Source organism: Syngnathus acus, chromosome 4, assembly GCF_901709675.1.
Source record: "Syngnathus acus chromosome 4, fSynAcu1.2, whole genome shotgun sequence".
NCBI classification, from domain to species: Eukaryota; Metazoa; Chordata; class Actinopteri; order Syngnathiformes; family Syngnathidae; genus Syngnathus; species Syngnathus acus.
The window spans coordinates 11695842-11716433 of record NC_051090.1 but is presented as its reverse complement, the minus strand read 5'-3'; the positions used below and the strand labels follow the sequence as shown (position 1 = coordinate 11716433).

General features: G+C 47.9%; 2 protein-coding genes and 1 long non-coding RNA gene across 6 annotated transcripts in view; 2 read left to right on the top strand and 1 right to left on the bottom strand.

The window, feature by feature from the left end:
• Positions 1-20592, bottom strand: part of nfic (nuclear factor I/C) — a 51902-nt gene that overhangs the window by 29380 nt on the left and 1930 nt on the right. For 2 of the 4 annotated variants that reach the window (XM_037249415.1, XM_037249416.1), the window contains exons 2-12: positions 20459-20592; positions 18976-19152; positions 18708-18891; positions 18459-18527; positions 18305-18379; positions 17900-18032; positions 17687-17808; positions 17515-17622; positions 17274-17422; positions 17049-17202; positions 16358-16455 (exon numbers count right to left, since the gene is read on the bottom strand). The exon at positions 20459-20592 is cut by the window's right edge and continues 37 nt beyond it. In XM_037249415.1, the coding sequence (XP_037105310.1) occupies positions 16358-16455; positions 17049-17202; positions 17274-17422; positions 17515-17622; positions 17687-17808; positions 17900-18032; positions 18305-18379; positions 18459-18527; positions 18708-18891; positions 18976-19152; positions 20459-20592 (1403 nt within the window). Of the gene's footprint in view, positions 1-15838; positions 16078-16251; positions 16456-17048; positions 17203-17273; positions 17423-17514; positions 17623-17686; positions 17809-17899; positions 18033-18304; positions 18380-18458; positions 18528-18707; positions 18892-18975; positions 19153-20458 lie in introns of those variants that run through there. The other 2 variants (XR_005097708.1, XM_037249417.1) reach the window with 2 other exon arrangements.
• On the top strand, positions 7553-9569 carry LOC119121669 (alpha-2-HS-glycoprotein-like). The gene is made up of 7 exons (XM_037249535.1): positions 7553-7813; positions 7953-8063; positions 8155-8239; positions 8489-8658; positions 8739-8855; positions 9195-9275; positions 9343-9569. The coding sequence occupies exons 1-7, from the start codon at positions 7616-7618 to the stop codon at positions 9502-9504; spliced, it is 924 nt and encodes a 307-aa protein (XP_037105430.1). The 5' UTR covers positions 7553-7615; the 3' UTR covers positions 9505-9569.
• LOC119121726 lies at positions 14444-14892 on the top strand. Its single transcript, XR_005097742.1, has 2 exons — positions 14444-14514; positions 14739-14892. It is a non-coding gene; the product is annotated as an uncharacterized LOC119121726 (long non-coding RNA).

The window sequence follows — 20592 nt, the reverse complement described above, 5'->3', positions numbered from 1 at the left end:
GACCACCTATCTGTTATGCTAATCCCTGCATACAGGCCCCTGCTGATCAGAGCAAAACCCACAGTGAAGCAGGTGAGGGTGTGGTCTGAGGGGGCCATGGAGGCACTCCAGGACTGCTTTGAGTGCTCTGACTGGGACATGTTCAAATCAGCAGCAACATATGACAATCAGATCGACATTGATGAGTACGCCATGACTGTGTCAGCCTACATCAACAAATGCTCCGAGGACGTCAGCACCACTAAGAACATCATCACCCGAGCCAACCAACGACCCTGGATGACTGAGGAGGTACGTCATACGCTACGATCACGGAACTCAGCCTTCAAGTCTGGCGACAAGGAGGCACTGAGGACAGTGAGAGCCAACTTGAACCGTGCCATCAGGCTAGCGAAGCGAAGCCACAGTCGAAAAATTCAGGATTTTTTCCACGACGCCAATAACACCAGGAGTATGTGGCAAGGCATACGGGCGATCACGGACTACAACTTACCCTCCCCCCCGGTGGGTGAGGTTGATGCTGACTTCCTAAATGGTCTAAATAACTTCTTTGGGCGTTTTGAGGCACTAAACCACTCCTGCAGTTAAAACTGCTCCCCACCAGGAAGAGGAGGCCCTCTGCCTTGACTCAGCCGACGTGTGGAAGACTCTGAGAAGAGTCAACCCACGTAAGGCCCCAGGCCCCGACAACATACCTGGGCGGGTGTTCAAGGAATGTGAAGGCCAGCAGACATTTTTAACATCTCGCTGGACCAAGCCAAAGTGCCAGTATGCTTCAAGGCTGCCTCCATCATTCCGGTGCCGAAGAAACCTCAAATCACCTCATTGAATGACTACAGACCTGTGGCACTGACTCCCATCATGATGAAGTGCTTCGAAAGGCTGCTCAAAGAACACATCGTCTCCAGACTCCCCCCAACATTCGATCCGTTCCAGTTTGCCTACCGGCAGAACCGCTCTATTGAGGATGCCATCTCCTCCGTTCTTCACCTGAGCCTGGCTCACCTGGAGGAGAGGAACGCCCACGTGCGGTTGCTGTTCCTGGACTTCAGCTCAGCGTTTAACACCATCATTCCACAACATCTGGTGGAAAAACTGGAACACCTGGGCTTCAGCACCCCCCTTCGAAACTGGCTGCTAGACTTCCTCACCAACAGACCTCAGTCAGTCCGGGTCGGACAGAACACCTCAGATGTCATCACCCTCAGCACAGGCTCCCCTCAGGGCTGCGTCCTGAGCCCCCTGCTGTTCATCCTGATGACACACGACTGCGCCCCCAGGTTCACCACCAATCACATCGTGAAGTTTGCAGACGACACAACGGTGGTGGGCCTCATCAGGGACAACAACGACCTGGACTACAGAGAGGAGGTGGAGCAGTTGGTGGGCTGGTGCAGAGAAAATAGCCTGATCCTGAATGTGGAGAAGACGAAGGAGATCATCGTCGACTTCAGGAAGAACCAGCCTCACCACGCTCCACTGATCATCAACAGCTCAGCTGTGGAGGTGGTCAGCAGCACTAAATTCCTGGGAGTCCACATCACAGACGACCTCACCTGGACTGTGAACGCCACAACACTGGTCAAGAGGGCACAGAAGCGCTTGTACTTCCTGCGGAGGATGAGGAGAGCCCACCTGCCCCCACCCATCATGAGGACGTTCTACCGAAGCACCATAGAGAGCATTCTGACAAGCTGTCTCTCGGTGTGGTGTGGAGGTTGCAGCGCCTCCGATTGGAAGAACCTGAGGAGAGTGGTGAGGACAGCAGAAAGGATCATCGGGGCTCCTCTTCCCTCCATTCAGGACTTGTCATCCCAGCGCTGCGTGTCCCGAGCCCGTAATATTATCAGTGACCCATCACACCCCCACCATGGACTGTTCTCCCTGCTGCCCTCTGGGAAGAGGTTTCGCAGCATCCGCTGCAGTCCACCAGGTTCTGCAATAGTTTTTTCCCTGCTGTCGTCAGACTGTTGAACATTCAAACGTAGCATTCCTCTGCACACTTGTAAATACTGCTTTTGTCTCCTGCACTGTTTACATACTTTATCACTGCTGCACTTTGTACTTTATACTTATCTTATTTCATATTTTTATATAGAATGTCACTTTTTAACCAGCTGCAATACCACTACATTGTTGAAAGCCGTATGCAACGAAATTTCGTTTTGTGTACACCTAGTGTTGACAAAATGACAATAAAGTTTGTCTAAGTCTAAGTCATAAAGAGGAGATAGCGGAAGAGGAGTCCAGAATTGGTGGAGGACTGTAACTGGGCCTTCTACGTAATTCTCCTCGCGAGCAAAAGGAATACTGGTTGTCTTCTCCTCTTAGACCTGACAAAAACAATCACTCTTCATAGAAACACTGAACTTTCGTTTTCAATCTTTTGTGAATCTCTCGCTGCAGGTCGATGATGGACAAAACAGATTCAGACTAATGGTCTTGCAAAACACGATGGTCCTGGACTTGATGTCTGCAGCACAAGGTGGTGTACGCCTGGGGTCCCCAACCCCCGGTCCGCGGACCGGTACCGGTCCGTGGGTCACTTGGTACCGGGCCGTCTAGCGGCACAGAGATTTTTTAAAAATATTTTTTTTATCGACGATTAATTCAGGTCAAGACGCTCGTCCCGGTCACGTGACATGTTTCCCCAGTCGAGCCTGCAAAGCTAGCATAAATGAGTAAAAATTTATTTTGAAAAATATAAAAGAATTAGCGATTCTTTCTCAATTACATCTGTCGGTTCAGGTCAAGACGCTCGTCTCGGTCACATGACATGTCACCTCAGTCGAGCCCGCGAAGCAAGCAAATATGAGCAAGAAACAGAGATGTTTGGAAAGCTTCTTCAGAAAGAGAAAAAAGGCGAAAGGAGACGGAAGAAGAAGAGGCGATGAATTCTAAGAAAAGGAAAGCTGCATTTAAACGAAAATTCCTGGAGTCCTACTTAAAATATGGATTTATCGCCACAGGCGACTCTGACGCGTCAAGCCCACTCTGCATAATATGTGGCGACAGGCTAGCTAACGAGGCAATGAAGCCTTCAAAACTGCTTCGGCACATGGAGACCAAGCATCCTGCATTAAAAGACATACCTTAACCACTTCGGGTGTCATTGTCTCCGATTACGCCTAGATGGGACTGGCTCGTTTCTGAGAAACAAGCTCAGTGCTCCCACTAATTTAACGTAATGGTGAGTTTTATTTTTATGTCGTTTAAACTTGTTTTTATGCGAGTAGTATCATTTTATTTCATCGTATTTATATATTTATTATAAATGTATTATTTATTTATATAACTGTATTATTTATTTATATAAAGGCCGGTCCGCAAAAATATTTCTGACACGTAACCGGTCCATGGCGCAAAAAAGGTTGGGGACCACTGGTGTAGGCCACATTATTGGCACTTACATACCAAGAGAAAATGATAAACGAAGCCATGAACTCACTGAAGAACTTAGAGCAGGCCATGTCAGAGGACAAAGTCCCACAACAATGGGATTTCTTTTCAACCTCTGGCACCTGGTGGCAACTGCTGTTGAAATTTGTGACTCCTGTGCTTGTTGTACTGGTCGTATGCTTATTTACAACCTGTGTTATCCCATGTTTGAAGTCTGCTGTAACAAGGTCTGTGTCTTCTACCATAGCGGAGGTACAAATACAACATACCGTTTTTTTTCCATGTATAATGCGCACCCATGTATAATACGCACCCTAAAAATGGCATGCCGATGCTGGAAAAAAGCCTGTACCCATGTATAATACGCACCCAAATTTTGACTTTTTTTTTTTTTCTTTTTCTTTTTTTAAAGTCCCAATGATCGTCACACACGCATCTGGGTGTGGTGAAATTTGTCCTCTGCATTTGACCCATCCCCGTGTGATTTTGAGCCATCCCCTGGGGGAGAGGGGAGCAGTGAGCAGCAGCGGCGCCGCGCTCGGGAATCATTTGGTGATCTAACCCCCCAATTCCAACCCTTAATGCTGAGTGCCAAGCAGGGAGGCAATGGGTCCCATTTTATAGTCTTTGGTATGACCCGGCCGGGTTACTTAAGTCCGTAAACGTAAAATTATTTCAGAAAAAAGATCATCTTTGGGAACAACCGGATGTTATTCTGCCGGTCAGTATCACTGCGCATGCAGTAGCAAACTCGATAGCGAAGAAATATGTGAGACTCTCAACGGGATCACCAATATTTGAGTGATGTTCCAGTTATTTATCACAATTATTTATTATTATAATAATAATATATATAATATATTCTGACCAAGACTTGAAGGCCCTGCAGCGCATAGTGAAAACGGCTAGTAAGACTATTGGTGCTTCTCTCCCCTCCTTGAAGGACATTTACACCTCCCATCTCACCCGCAAGGCGACCAAGATTGTGAGTGATGTGAGTCACCCCGCTCACTCTTTGTTTGAACTTCTGCCCTCTGGGAGGCGGTACAGGAGCCTGCGCTCCCGCACCACCAGACTCTCCAACAGCTTCGTACTCCAGGCTGTTAGGATCCTGACCTCGCTCCCCCTTTCAGCGTAGCGTCCTGTTCTTGCTGTATGCACACTGGCTCGGTTTTGCCCCTCATATTTTATGGGTTATTGGTCTGTTATTTATTCATCGCTCATTTTATTTTATTTTATTTATTATTTATTATTTATGGTTTGTGCCTTCCTGTTTTTGTTTTGTGTCGCCTACTTGTATGTCTCGTCACCGTGGGATGGAGGAAACGGAATTTCGGTTTCTTTGTGTGTCTTGACATATGAAGGGATTGACAATGAAGCTGACTTTGACTTTGATATATAATAATTATTTATTTATTATTCACAATTGTCATGGTGATCTTTCTGGTGATTTCTTAACTAGGCTGGATGTATTTCTTTTGTTGGCGTTGATTTCTCCGACTGCCCAGAAAGGCACCACCGCGATCAGTTAGGTTAAAATGAAAAGAGAGGAAAGTGACGTTGTAAAGAACCATCCGTGACAAGATTTTCTTCAAAAATTGTTGTACCATGATTTTCTTCTTCAAAAAAAAAATATTGTACCCATGTATAATGCGCACCCCAGATTTTAGGACAATAAATTAGTTAAATTTTGCGCATTATGCATGGCAAAAAACGGTATTAGGAATGTCAAATGTGATGACTATAACACGCTGCAGAAAGAAGATTATGATGATTGTGATGATGCTGTGTAGCCAAACATGTATTACAGAAACTTAATGATTTGACCATCAAAAATGCTTCGCAAGTGATATACTGTTTCTGTTTTTAATTATATTTTCTTGCTTATGTTTATTGATTGGGGAAACAGAATCACATGATAAACAGGAGGGAAATGTTAGGGTTGACAAATTATTTTTATCTTATGATTATGTTGGAATGTTGACTAGAATCATTCACTTTGTAAACTCGTTACAACTTTCCACTTTCTTGCAGTTGTTGAAACCTTCCATATGATTTGGAAACATTCTTGCATAGTTAGCTATCTAAAATGCTCCGCTAGTATCTGTTTTCACAACCTTTGAAAACGAAGAGCTAAGACCCTCTGCACTGATTAACCAGTTTGCAGAGGTGACCCCCAAAACCTGTTCACTCTCACCCTCACCCTGCTTTCTCTCAATAAATAGTCCCTTGCAAAAGACAAACGTTAGACTGCTGTCAAGCACCTCCGTACCACACAGGGGTAATGATGGCTTTCTCCACTTGCAAACATAAAACAGGCAAACTGTCTCTTGCATAAAAGGTAGAGTGGGCAAAACTCTATCAATTTGGTTAGCTGTTCCTCTGGAACACTCTGTGGATGGTGGTTAGCTCGAGGTGGGAAAAACATCTGTACACACGGCTGATTGGAAAAAGATTTTATTCGACCGATGTCAGAATGGGTGGCTCGGTGGAGCACTGGTTAGCACGTCCGGCTCACAGTTAGAAGGTTGCGGGGTCGATTCCACATCCGGCCCTCCCTGTGTGGAGTTTGCATGTGCCTGTGTGGGTTTTCTGCGGGTCCTTCGGTTTCTTCCCACATCCCAAAAACATGCATGTCAGGCTGATTGAGCGCTCCAAATTCCCGTAGGTGTGAGTACAAGTGTTCGTTTCTGTGTGCCCTGCGATTGGCTGGCAACAAGTTGACGGTGTCCCCCGCCTACTGCTTGATGACCGCTGGGATAGGCTCCAGCACGCCCGCGACCCCCATGGGGACAAGCGTTACAGATAATGGATGGATGGATAATTTCACGCATAATTCACTTCTGAGTATAAGTCGCATCCCCGGCCAAGCTATGAAAAATAACTGCGACTTATAGTCCGGAAAATACGATATAAATACTATATCAACACATCCGCCTGATTTTGAGCTAATTGAAGGCATGTAAACAAAGTTGCGTCCAACTTGTTTGATGCTTCAAAAAGAATTGGGCAGAAGTAAAAGGCACATCTTTAATGTTTAAACGACTAAAACGAGTGAAGAAATAAAATATTACGCAAAAAAGAACATGCGTTAACACCCAACTGCTGGCTGGGAGGCACAGTCCTAATGTCCGCCAATTGTTTGTTGCCTATCCGCAGTCTGGGGCCGTCCCAGTTGGCCCAACTTTGTTGAAGCCGGTGTACGTTGGTTTGCTCATCTGGTCACACACCAGCCAAAGATTGGCATTTTTTTTCCAAAGTAAAACATATCTCGCTCACATTTTTACATTTTCTGACCATCCGTTTGTCCATTTTCTGCACAGCTTGTTCTCGCCAGACTCGCAGGTGCGCTGGAGAAACAAAACAATTCTCAAAATGTTTATTTTTACTTCTTAACTTTGCCCCGTGACTACTGGGTCACCAAAATGTCTGTGACTTTGTGTGCTCAGATTGATTTTCGTAACGATTCCCGGGCACGCACGTGACCCGGTCCCCTGAGCTGCGATTGGTCGTCGGAGCCCGTCGCACAAGGCAGTTAAAGCCTGAATTTGTTTGTCCTCATTTGGCATTCCTGGAGCCGTCCGCCTCCTCCCTGCCACTAACAGTCAAGAAACCAACTCAGCTTGTGAGCAAATATGCTATTTTGAGGCCAAATTAGGTGAACCACGTGAACAACGGAGGTTTCGATGAGAGGGTGAAAAAGAATTTGCGTGCACGTAGACTCAATTGGAATCGGGACAAACATTCTGATGTGTGCAAAAGGGTTCGCATTTTAAGTTTCTGGGTGATAGAGGATAGCGGATTTGGGTATCTGGCTGAGACTCGGCCTATTATTATTCCTTTGAATGATTTCCTTAAACTGTGACTTTTCTTCTACCGGTTCTGGTTTGTTGTCCTTGTGTTGACCTTTTGTCTAACATTCCCCGTGACTGCCGAGTCAACACAAAGTCTGTTTGCATGCTCGGATTGATTTTCTCGATGATTGCTGTTAGGACAGCTGAAGGTCTCGAGCACGGACGTGACCCATTTCCTCCTCTGCGATTGGTCGGCAGAGCCCCTCGTGACGGTTAGGGTGGGCAAAGTCTGTGTTTGTTTGTCCCCAGTCCGCCTCTTCTGTCACCGACTGCCTCCTCGCCAAGGGCCTTAAAAGCACGCCGTCGGCTCGTCCCGATTGCACTGGCGGCGATTCTTCCTCATCCTCGTTTTCATTGCGGCAATGGTGGCTCGCCTGTTGGCTGTTGTAATGTGCTGCGCCCTGGCCCCTGCGGGCCTCCTGGGGGCGCCGGCAGAGGTGACGTGCGGCGAGGACAGTGCGACGGCGGCGGCCAACTTGGCTGTTCGACACATCAACGAGCATCACAAGCACGGCTTCAAGTTTAAGCTGCAGGAAGTCCGCAGCAGCAAATACCAAGCAGTGAGCCCGGCGCCGGTTCAAAAGAACGCTTTGCGTTGGCACGCATCGCCATTATTCTCACTCAAAATAAATCTTGCAAACAGAACACGTTTACATATAGCACACGTTCATGGATTTCTTTGTTTGTCTGTGCGCGCAGGTGGAGGGAGGCTGCCACGTTGACATCAACATGGAGCTGAAGCAGAGCGACTGTCACATCACCAACCCCAAACTGGAAGACCAGTGCGACTTCATGATGCAGTCGGAACGGGTACAGAGCAGGCATCGTGTCGTATCGTGCTGGTTGCTCACATGCGCTCACAGCCTGTGTGTGTGCGTGTGTGTTTGCGCGCGGACTCTAGGGCGCAGTCGCCAACTGTAGCAGCAAGCTGAACGTGATGGGAGGCGTGGCCACAGTCACCAATCACAATTGCGTCACCAAACCAGGTCAACACTGATTGAAAACAAACTGCCGGCAATTTTTTTTCCCCTGCCTGATCCCAAACTTATTTGACCAAAGGTGGAACAGACATTTCTGTTCATTTTGTTCCACAATGCAATATCACAAATGGAAGTTGCATCAGGGCAGGAAAAAGTCCCTCTGGGGCAGAAAGCCCAAAGAGAGCCCAGACCTGGTGCAGGCCCGGCCGACGCTCTCTGCCGCAACGTGCTTTTCTCCCATTGACATGCGCGCAGAACTCAGCAACGCGGAGATGATGATGATTTGTCCTGACTGCCCGGTGCTGCTGCCTCTGAATGATGAGACGGGTGTCAAGGCGGTGGAGGAGGCGGTGAAGAAGTTTAACCGTGAGAGCAACCACCAGAATTACTTTGCCCTGATGGAAATTTCCAGTCTGACAAGCGGGGTGAATTCCGACTTTCCATGGGTTTCTCTTTGGCGGCGCAGCAGCGTACGTCTTTCTCATCATGGTTTGTGTTCTTCCAGTACATCCCGAGCAGCGGCATGAGGACCTATCCCAAGTTCGCCCTGGTAGAGACCACCTGCCCCAAAGATTCCAAGATTATGCATGAGGCCTGCACGCCACGCTGCCCGGACAGAGCTGTGAGTTTGCTTTTGCACTAATGCTAATGGCGAACACATTCCGAGAGCTAAAGGTGCACTTGGACTCGGTCGACCCCGAGAGGCCATGGGCAGAAGCCATCTTATTCGCCAAAGACGATTTTGGAAGAACCAAAATGTGCGCATTGCATTGTCTGTTGAGGCGGGGAAACTTGTAGCGGCGTTAAACCACAGCAGCGGAGTCGGCTGGCTTGTTTGGCAAAGGCCAAACCGAGGCCGCATATGACGCGAAATGAGGCGACGTCTTGTTGCTGTTGTTGTATTGATGGCGGCGGGCTCGTCCATCCTTCTATGGACTGATGGTTTTACTTCCCTTTGAAGCACCACGTCTTTTGCAAGACCTCCTACTCGAACAGCAACACAGAAGTGGGGGAACTCCGGTGCGAATTGTATCTCCCCAAAGTAAGTCCCCACCGAGAGCAGAAGTGGTACTACCACGCGCCTCACTGTGGCTCTTTGTCACCCGCAGAATAGCGAGCCGCTCGCGGACGGCGAGCAGGAGCCCACGTGCGGGCCCTTGTTCCACCAAAGTTTGGAAGAGTTGGCCTGCAGGGCGCAGCTGAGCACCCGCGAGCCGGCCATCCACCAGATTTGTCCTTTCCCGCTTGCCGTACCGTACGCGCAAGCGTAAAGGCCCGAAAAGGCCCACCGCCCAGTCAGTGCGCTCCAACTTCATTAAAAAACCCATTAGAACTAGTCTGGTCTGGTCTATGCTCACGCCTGACGCAAGAATGGCTTTTCCTCCTTTGATCTAAATGCCGAACGGCCCATCGAGAGTAAGCAGGGCTTCTGTGTCTTGGCCGGTTGGAAGACGACCACTTGACTATGGCCATGCTGCCCACAATATACACACGTACCCTTTAAATTTGTTGTATGACCACAATGATGCTCGCTTGGCCTGCCATTGCCACTCCTAAGAATACGAGTGTGAGGCGTTGTGATTTAGCTTCTTTATTTTTGCATAGGCAAACATACTCAAAGAAAGGAATCCATCAGCATCAGCCAAATGCAAGAACTGTACATGTTGGGATGATGTCACTTCCTTATTTTACGATTGACGTGGCATGCAAATAAGGGTTGATATGAAAAATTTTGCATTTGCTTTTTTTTTTAAGGAAAGAGAGTGGCGAAGATGCACACGTGAAGCACGTTGCTGCCACACTAGGAAAAGAAAGTTTCAAGATGGAATGTGATAAGTCATAACGTTGAGGAATGTGTGTGAATTCCACATGAAGCAAAACAAACAGAAGCAATTTCTTCCAACTGGCGGATGCGAAGTCCATTCGAAATTTTGAATCCATTTTAGCGCTTGGCCTTGTTGTAACGCTAGTTACGGAGTGAGTAAATTTGATTCCTCAGTAAAAGACTGCTATCGACTTAAGCGGAAGACAAACTTATTCCATTTGAACGTGATGACTTACCACCAAAAAGTGAACATTGCAATCTCACATTCAAGTGTGAAGCGGATGGTGTTGTTTTGCAATGGTGACGAGCCGCTAGCTTGGCTTTTTGCTTGCGTTGCTATCGTGCGGCCTGAAAAGGAGCCAAACGGATGGGTGGGCGCATGGGCGGGCGGCCTTCCAAAAACAATCCAAATGGAAACACGATGAAAACCAACTGAAATCATTTTTTGTTGTTTGCAAAACACCAAAAAGTTTAGCGTAATAGACGTGTTAGCGTTCCATGCTAGTCGCACGGAAACAATGCCAAGTGCCGTCACCACACGGACTGAGCTCAATCCAGCAAATTGCATCATTTCCATGAAGCACATGCATCGTGGCCCGCCCGCCTAAAATGATGCCGCAAGACACAAATGACATTTTGTTGAAAAACAAGCAGCTATGAATGCTAAATGCTCAAGCTATTCATTCAGCTTGTAACCGTGACAACAAAACCCGCAGCCTTTGCATTGTTTTCCTTCTGCGTGGCAGCTTCCCTTCTTCCTACCTTCACAAAATGTGATTTTCAAGTTTGATGTCAAGATGGCATTGCACGCATGGAAAGCAAAGAACATTCGGCGAAATGAACACAATGGTCACCTTTGGTTTGAGAGGGGGCGACAAAAAAAGCCCTTTGAGGGAATCAAAACTTGAACGAAAATGTCCTTGTGATACAATTTGCATGGCTTTGGTCTTTTTTGCTCTCACATTTCACTCGCTCATTTTTGTTCCTTTGCAAACAAAAACTTTATCCTCCTGGCAGAGGCTAGCTTTAGCATCTTAAGCATCACGATCGCGCGCATGTGGCTCGGCCACTGGTTGGTTAAACATTTCATATACATTCAAAGTATTTAGACACGTGTGTGTTTCATCATTGGATAAACTTAATAAGGGCACATGCAAAATAATAAAAAACAAACGGCCAATCGGAGCTCAGGCCGGCCCATGCGGTCATTCACCGCTTCGCTTAGCTATAGCGTAGCAGCAGTAGCAGCACACTTTTCCCTCACCGCCCCTTGTTGTCTGGAGTGTCGAGTGCAACTAAAGTGTCAGCTCTCAATTAAGCGCTGTAGCGTTAGAGTAAAGATGAGCTGATTTCAAAGTGAGTAGACCCTTCCACGGCTGCCCGTCCAATAAAGTCAAGCGTCAACGGCGAAAGGTTCCTTTTATGCGCGAGGCCAGCTTCGCTTTGCATCCGTTAAGCGTTCCAGATGTTGCGGTGGCACCGAAAATCACAAAGAGCAGCGTCCAGATGACAAGTTGACAGGAAGTTCCAGCAGAAATCCAAAAGGCTTCTTCACTGCCTTCAAATCTGGTTGGTTGGCTGATTTTTTTCTTTGAGTTGGTCAACTGACTGATTACTTATTTAGTCTGTATTTGATTGGTTTGTTGACTTTGTAGGGCAATTGGTTGCTTGGTTGATTAGTCTGCTCACTGGCTGGTTGGTCAATTGGTCAGTCAGACTGTCATGTGACAGTCTGGTCAGTTGAACAGTCAACTGGTCAGTTGATGAGTCAAGTCGTTGGATGGTAAGTTAATTATTTCACTGGTTAGTTGGTCAGTATTTTGGGCTGATGATGTCTGAACAATTTATGGCTATTTTGTTTTTAAAAAGTATTAGTAGTATTTAAAAAAATAAATTGACAAAGTGATTAATATGTGTAACATAAATATAGAAGTGTTTTGTTGGATTAAAAATGTGTAAATAATTCATTGTATTTGAAAAAATACTTGCCTATTTAACCTTTATTATATCTGTAATTTCTTTTGATTGCCCCGTCTCAGTTATCATCAAAGAAGATGCAGAGCCAATCAGTGAAGGAGAAAGAGATCAAGAAAAATAGACAGAGGAGAAAGGGCCCAGATGAAAGTGATTATCAAAAGGTGATCAATGTTGAAGAACATTCCTATAGTAATCAAGTGGTGACATGTTGCCAAGAAGGCGACACTCTAAACTGCGGGACGCTTGTACACATTGGGCAATATGTTCTTATTACCTTTGCAGGTCAAGCGTCAACCAGCTAGTTAGCTACAGCTAGCCGCGCTTATAGCTTGCTAGCTGGCTAATGGAGGGAGCCGCGTCAGAGGCGCGAAGAAGCACCATCCAAGGAATTTGGATTACAGAGGGTTAATGCTTGTCGCTGGAATACTTTTGCTTCACTGGAGCACCACGTCACGATCGTCACGGTCCCTACTGCGGGTCTTCTGAACTGTGAGTACATCGATTAATTCCTTTGGCGAGGACGCCACCTACTGGACGGGTTGCGATCAGGCCTGCGACGTTTTTCTTTTTAGAGTGTAAATTGGAGGCTGTGCTTGGGGAAACAAATTACCGTATTTAATCAGTTTTTTTCAGTTTGGCCGGGGGTGCGACTTATACTCAGGAGCGGCTTATATGTAAACTTATTAACACATGACCCGGCCGGGTCATACCAAAGACTATAAAAATGGGACCCATTGCCTCCCTGCTTGGCACTCAGCATTAAGGGTTGGAATTGGGGGGTGAGATCACCAACTGATTCCCGAGCGCGGCACCGCTGCTGCTCACTGCTCCCCTCTCCCCCAGGGGATGGATTAAAATCACACGGGGATGGGTTAAATGCAGAGGACAAATTTCACCACACCCAGATGTGTGTGTGACGATCATTGGGACTTTAACTTTAACATTATTATATAACCTCACATGTTATTTTCACATTAAACCGCATGAGGGCGCTCTAGGCCTGTGGAATAATTGGAACTGCAACTGACGATGAGTCTGACGTAAGCCACGTACAAGAGGAAGCGCTGCATCTTGTACTTCCGGGGTTAGCGGAGTTGTTTATAAGTGACACCAAGGATGAAGATTTCGTTGGATTTAATGATTTGGAGTGACGCGGATGGTTCGATAAACTAGTTAGCATGTTATTTATGCTATAGTTATTTGAATAACTCTTAATGTTACGTCAGGCACGTTCTCATTTACCCGTTCATGTGTTTATGTAACGTTAGCATACCGTACAGTTCAGCTTGTTGTTGGTTATTCATGTCTGTTCTTGTTGGATTTTGTCAAATAAATTTCCCCCAAAAATGCGACTTATACTCCAGTGCAATTTATATATGTCTTTTTCGTCTTTATTATTTATCTTATGGCTGGTGCGACTTATACTGTGCACGACTTATAGTCCGGAAAATACAGTAGAAGGGGCTTCGAATAAGTTGCTTCTACAAATGGGAGTCAAATTATGTACATCTTTAAAAGGCAGCTATCTTGAATGTCGGATCACTTGATTGTATTGTCTCTTTGTCTATTAGCTCTCAAATTACGGAAAAAAAGTTTTCTACATGTGGTAATTGGGGCACTTTTACTTCAACGGGGATCAGATTGGCTACAGTTGGTAAATTAGTGAGGTCATCAGTTGGTTGACTTGTAGGTTGGTCAATCGTTGGTTGGTTAGTTAATTAGTCGACTCGTTGGCTGCTTGTGCAATGGTTGTCGTTGATTTGTCAGTGCGTCTGTTGGTTGTTTTGTAGGTTAGTCATTTCTTTGATCGGTTACTTGATTAGCCCACTGGTTGATTGCTCAGTTGGTTCGTCAATTGATTAGCTGGTGGGTAGGTTGATCATTATTGGGGTTAGTAACTTATAGTTAGTTGCTGTTGGTTGGCTGTTTGGGCAATTGATTGGTTAGTCGATTGGCTGGGAGACTAATCAATTGCTTCATTTGTCAATAGGTCAATTGATTTGCTGTTTGGTTGGTTAGACGATAAGTGAACTCATTGGTTGTTTTTTTTTGTAAAATCATCAATTGATTTCAGTTTTTTTTTTTGTGGGGAGGGGGGTGGATTTTTGTGTCTCTGGTGGCTGTCCCCCACATGGTTATTGGTGCCATAGCAAGCATGTACGATGAATGAGCATAATGAGCGGGAGTTCACCTGTGTTGTTGTCAGCCGACGCACCATGCTGCCATGCAACCCGGCTCCTCTTGTTGCTGCTAAAGGCAATGGGCACTGATGGCAAGTTCGAGGACACAAAGCTTTTTGCTAGTTTGCGTTTGCCACCGACTTGCCAAGTTTTCTATTCCTTCATACTGATTTCCGTTAGAGCAGGACGTTAGCAATGCCTTCAAAAGTTTTGGTTGAACACTTTGGTGTTTAAAGATGCAAAGTTTCCGTCTCTTTTCCTTTGTGCTTTTTGCAGTCAACTTCAAGTGGGAGTCTATCGTATAGACCAGGGGTCTCAAACTCCAGTCCTCGGGGGCCGCATTCCTACATGTTTTCCAAGTTTCCCTCGTTAAACACACCTGATTCAAATGATCAGTTCATCCTCACGTTCTGCAGGAGCCTGATAATTGGATCAGGTGTGTTTAACGAGGGAAACTTGGAAAACATGTAGGAATGCGGCCCCCGAGGACTGGAGTTTGAGACCCCTGGTATAGACCTTGAAGCACGCTCGCAAGAGTTTTTCTTTCCTCAAAGTGATGTGATATGATAGTTGTCCGCTTCTTGATCGCGAGCGGAAACAGGCGCTAAGAAATACCTTGAAAAGTTTCTTTTACTGGGCTGAAGTGTCCTTTGACTTTTTCAAGGCAGATGATAGTGTTTTTAAAAAAAAAAAAGATTTCATGTGCTCTACATATTGCAGATTTCGTCGCTAGTGGATGTGGAAGGTATGCTCAGTGATCAACTTGCTTTGAATACGTCCAAGTGACCCTTTGTCGACCCGCGAGGCGACGTAGCGTCAAGCAATCTGGCATGCAACTTTTTTGTTTGCTTTTCTTGCAGCGGTACCGGGAGATGTTTTTCCTACATTTGCAAAATGTGTCATTCTTCTTGTTGAACCAAAGGAAGGCAAGGCACATTCTGTGTTTTTCAGACATATCGTGCAAAACAGACTTTCAAAATGGTCTGGCGAGCAGGGCTGGAGGGATGGCAAGGACTCCCGGTGGAAGTCTTGGGCTGGGCAAAAAAAAAAAAGAAAGAGAGCGAGATAGAGACAGATGGACAGACAGACCGAGAGAGAGAGAGAGAGAGAGAGAGAGAGAGAGAGAGAGAGAGAGAGAGAGAGAGAGCATTCTCCATTGCTTGTACAGGCCATGGCTCCAAATCCTTTTTACACGTTGGTCTCTTCTTCACACCAAGGCTTCGTCGCAGTGACGCAAGAGTGAGTGAGTCGCTATTCAGCATTTGGACAGCGCCCGGCCAAAAATCGCATCTCCCAATGAGATTGTCCTTCATCGGCGTCCTTCTTCACCGCCTAAGTGATGCTTGCTCGCGTCCAAAAGAGCGGCCCGCACTGGTGTCTATCAAAGCGTACTTGAGAGCGACATCACGCTTTCACGCCCACGCTGATTGTCAATCCGAGTCGTTCTTTTCCTCCTCTTTCTTTTTGTTCTTTGTGGGGACGTTGAAGAGGGGAAGGGGAAAAAGTGCAAACACCAAGTTTGAATGAAAAGACAGTCTCGCTTTCTCTCGCTTGTCCAAGTCTTTTGTGGAATAGAGGAAAAAAAGAGCAAGGCTTATTTGCATATATGATAATAAGCAGCACCTGCAGGGAGGGGCGGGCTTAAAGGCTGGATTGACGTCCTTTGCCGGCAAATCCTTGCGGCGACCGGTTCTCGAAAGCCGTTTGCAGTCCGAGCGGCCCTCAGTGGGCCCGCACCCGCACTAGGCCCGGAAACCGGATAGCGTAAATGGCCACCGAACAGAATGTTAGGCTGGAGTTAGGGGCGGTGTGAGCGCACGGAGACGAGATCACCGTGTGTTTCAGTTGCCCAGATACCAAGACTGAAACACACACACACACACACACACACACACACACACAAAATTGTGTCCCATGGCTAAACAATATCACGAGAAATCCGATCGAGTCCAACCACACACGGCACAGGGTAACAAATTAGAACACGCCGGTGCCGTGACATGTGAGTCAAATCAGTTTGCAGCCAACAAACGTACGTTTAACGTGCCGATGTGTCACTCGATGTCCAATTCGACGCCGGGTGCCCACAGCAGATGGACTTTGTAAGACTCAATACGAGTGTGCAGTGAGGTCGGGACCAACCTGGGCTTGGTAGAGTCCACCGGGGTCTCGAGGCGCGATGCCCACAAAGGAGGAACGAGCAGCGGGGGGCGTCCCCGGGGTTCCGGGAGCCGAGTACGCTGTTGCGATGACATTATCAGTGTACGGGCCCGGTTTAGTGGCAGCACAAGCAGCCGTTCTACCAAGTGGCAAAGGGTTGCTCGTTTTCACCAGACGCCGCGCTTTCCGCAAAAACAACGTAGAAAGGACAAACCAGCCAATGGGGCAGGAAAATGCACAATGACCTGAAATGACGCCCAAGGAGCCAAACACTTTCAAATGTTAAAATCGGTCAACAAATGTGCAAGTTGCAACATGAAGATGTTCAAGACTGCAATTCGAGGTTTTTCGCGAGAATTTGAGTTGTTGACGCCACTGGAATGAGCTAAACGGTTTGAAATCGGAATGAATCAAATCATTCAATGAGAAGTAGAAATGTTCAATTTGGGGTTTTGGTTTGAAATTTGGGGCATATCAATTTAGAATAGGAATCTGCAGCTTGACAGAGCCAAGCAATTTGTGGGCTAGAAAAAGGGTCAAATGTGGTGGTTGTTTTTGCTGTGTTAAAACTTGTCAACGTTTTAAACGTCAACAGGCTGAAAGGTGTGGAATGGCCGAGAACGCAAACGGAATTCTGCAAAACGAGCAGCCGCTTGGGCTCCGAAGCACATACTTGGCGACGTGGGCGAGCTCGTGGCCGCGTCCGAGGAGGTGCCGGCGGGCTTGACGTCGGCGGGCCGACCCAAGGACGACGGCCCCAGGCCGGGCGCCAGCATCTGAGAGGACAGGTAGTGGCCGCTTGCTTTGAGCTGGTTGCTGCCATTATGCTGCAAACACAAACAGTGCTCAGGGTCGAGACCGAGACCAAGACCTGAAAATGAACGCGAGATAGGCTCACCGAGCTTTGATTGGCGGGCTCACAGGCCAGGGAGACCAGATCCTTCAGTGGGTCCTGGCCTAAGTGAGGAGGGTAACGGATGGCTCCGTGCGGGAAGTAGGACGAGGAGGCAAAGTGCAAAGACGGCGACGGGTGAGGGCGGGACAGGCCTGGACCACCACACACACGCAAACACGCGCACGGCGTCATCAGTTTGATGTTTTTTGATTTTGGGTGCAAGCTGGCTCTCTGCGTCACCGACCGCTGTGCACTGCGATGACGGGCCGATGATGCTGAGTGAAGGACCTGGGCGAGTCCTCTCGGGCTGAAGGACTATCCAGCTCGGCCTTCTTCACTGGAGGAGACACACCTGACACACGCATGCATTGAGCGAGGTCAAAACGATGCACACGCTCGCATTCCTTTTGCTTTACCTCCTTCCATGTCGTCCGTCCAGTTTCTGGAGCTGCTGGCCGGGGAGGACGGCGAGTGGTAATATTCTCCTCCTGGACTGTTCACCTCCTCCTCCACGGAGCCAGATTTATGCCGCTTGCTCCTGCGCACACCCACGTCTTTTAATTTGGGGGGAGGGAGGGGGGGGGGATGGGGTGGGGGGGTGGGAGGGCGTGTGTAGTGCGTGTGCTTACCCGCCAGACGAGGTGCTGGCGAGCGAACGGCGCATGTTGACGGGCTGGGGGATTGCGTGGTTGAGATCGTAGGCCAGGTGGCCTTGAAGCTCGCCAATGGAGAAACTCGGCGCCACCCCTGAGACGACGGGAGCTACAAAGGATACCCGCAGACGACAGTGACCCGTCAATGTTTTATCTCATGTCGACGCGTAACCACCCCCCCCCACCAACTCAAAATGACAACGCCGGGGTAACGACCCGCTTTCTAGGTTTGGTCGTGCGACGTTGGCAAACTGAGCCCACCCGGCCGGCACCTTGATGTCATTTTGGGTCGGTGGCGAGTGGTAAAATGGTTCACTGAATGCGGTGAGGCTGAACGAAGCGTGTGCACAAAAAGCGCAGGTCGCGTGAGAGCTGACTTACTTCTGGACACCCGCACCAGCTCGGTGACGTTGAAAACTCCAGAGGTCACAAAGGCATCTCGGAACTCGGGACCGTCTGCAACATGGACCGCAGCGGGACAGTTAGCCAAGGCCACGAAAGTACGGCGCTCACGGTATACTATGCGCAGGGTTACCCGTTGCGGTGCCGCGACCGTCCTCCTGATCGGACGCCGTCCGAGCGGGACTGCTCCCCTCCTCGGCCTCTGCGCACACACAAAGAAAAAAGAACGTTGTGTGATGTGAGCCGTAGACAACTCTATTTCTATACTGTGGCGCATTTGGCAACAAAGCGTGTCGCGGTTAGTAACGGGACAACTGCAAGTTACGAGCGGACTTTGTAGCTCGCGCCAGGACCCATGATCCGAAAGCAGAAGCGTACTTGCCTCTGTGATGGACGTAGTAGGCCAGGTAAAGGTCGAGCTCCTTGACGGAGACGGAGATGTGCCCGGGCTGCACGCACAGCAGCGGGTTGGCACACTGGCCACCCTTGACCAGACGCTCGCCGTCTGTGCTCTCCAGCGGGATCCCCTTGAACAGGATCACCATCACCAGGTCCAGCCGCCACACCTGTGGGGCCAAAAGGGGCAGGCAAGCGACTCGGGCGATTGCCCCCCCCCCCACCCCCACCTACCCACGCCCCATCTCCCCAACCTTGTCGGCCTGTCTGAGGCAGTCGATGCGTCGCATTTTGCCTTTCTGGTCGGGGTTGGACAGGACGCAGCAGGCCGCCTTCTTGCCCGTCACCGACATGGCAAAGTCCTCTCGACATTCTGGACGGATGTCTTTCCGCAGTTTGGCCAGAAGGCGACTGGCCCACTTCTGCTTCACCTGCCACCAAAACAACAGGGGCAGGACTTAAGTTAAGTTAAAGTCCCAATGATCGTCACACACACATATGGGTGTGGTGAAATTTGTCCTCTACATTTAACCCATTCGCGTGTGATTTTGATCCATCCCCTGGGGGAGAGGGGAGCAGTGAGCAGCAGCGGTGCTGCGCTCGGGAATCATTTGGTGATCTAACCCCCCAATTCCAACCCTTAATGCTGAGTGCCAAGCAGGGAGGTAATGGGTCCCATTTTTATAGTCTTTGGTATGACCCGGCTCGGGTTTGAACCCACAACCTTCCAGTCTCAGGGTGGACACTCTACCACTAGGCCACTGAGCTGGTCACGTCACTGGATTTCATACAGACGCCAGCGTACCTGACCTAAACTACGATAACTGCTCTAAGAGGCCGATGTTCACCGAAGTTCACAACGGAGTTATTTTTTGGGCGGTGGGGCAAAATGCTTCTTGGTGCTATAACCTGGCTTATGCAACAATTTGTTTTTTCCAAACAATCTTATTTTTTTTGTCTTTTCTTTTCTCAATTGTATGATAAAGGGCGTCAATTGTACGTGGACTTTCAGAATCTTCTGGCGGCTCAGTCCCTCTCTTCTGTCTACTGCGGTGCTAAATTATAGGGAGCACACAACAGCAGCGGCCTGCTAGTCCGATGAACAATAAAGTTCGGGCGCCCTCTCGTGGACACGATTAGCATTACACACCTGTCCCAAAATCACATCATCCGCTTTCAGGGAATAAAGATCATTTTGACACCTCGGTCACATGCTTATTTTGGTTATATGCGCTGTTTCTAATATTTTGACCACTTTTGCTTGGCAAAGAGGGTGAAAATATTGGGGACACTTCAGTACATACTGCTCACCTCTAAAACTTAAGCATAAAATGGTTCAGATAGGTTGGAAAACATTTTGCTCGTGTTTTTTTTTTGACTGTCAGACAAGGCAAGCAATTCAAAGATGGGGGGAAAAACATATGTGTACTAGAAGTAGCATAACTGGTAAAATTATTTCTTTTGATATAAAAAAAATCTTACTCGTTTTAAAATTGGTATTACTTACAATGAATTGAATGATTCAGATTCAGATGATGGACAGATGACTAATAAATGAATGAACAATTGGTGTATTTTACTCTTCGCTCCTGTTTAAAAACAAAACTGTAAAATTTGAAAAGTATTTGATGTGATAACTGAATGTAAAAAGGCCAAATCTGTCAGTCCCGAGTATGCGCATACTTTTAACGCGAGCGCACCCCTGCACGTGCAAGAGTGCCCCCACCCCCAACGCACCTCTGCCTTCTCGCCGAGGAGCTCTTCCTTAACGGCCCGCTCTTCGTCTTTGGTCATCCTCTTCTCGTGCTTCTTGAAGTACTTCCTCTTCCTGGCCTGCAGGTTGAACCACGTGTAGGCGAAGGCGCGCACCT

Excerpts from the sequence above, each read along its gene's own strand:
- LOC119121669 (XM_037249535.1), top strand. The coding sequence starts at position 7,616 with ATGGTGGCTCGCCTGTTGGCTGTTGTAATGTGCTGCGCCCTGGCCCCT. Across the intron at positions 8,659-8,738 it reads TTTCCAGTCTGACAAGCGGG|TACATCCCGAGCAGCGGCAT; the intron begins GTGAATTCCGAC and ends GTGTTCTTCCAG. Across the intron at positions 8,856-9,194 it reads CACGCTGCCCGGACAGAGCT|CACCACGTCTTTTGCAAGAC; the intron begins GTGAGTTTGCTT and ends TTCCCTTTGAAG.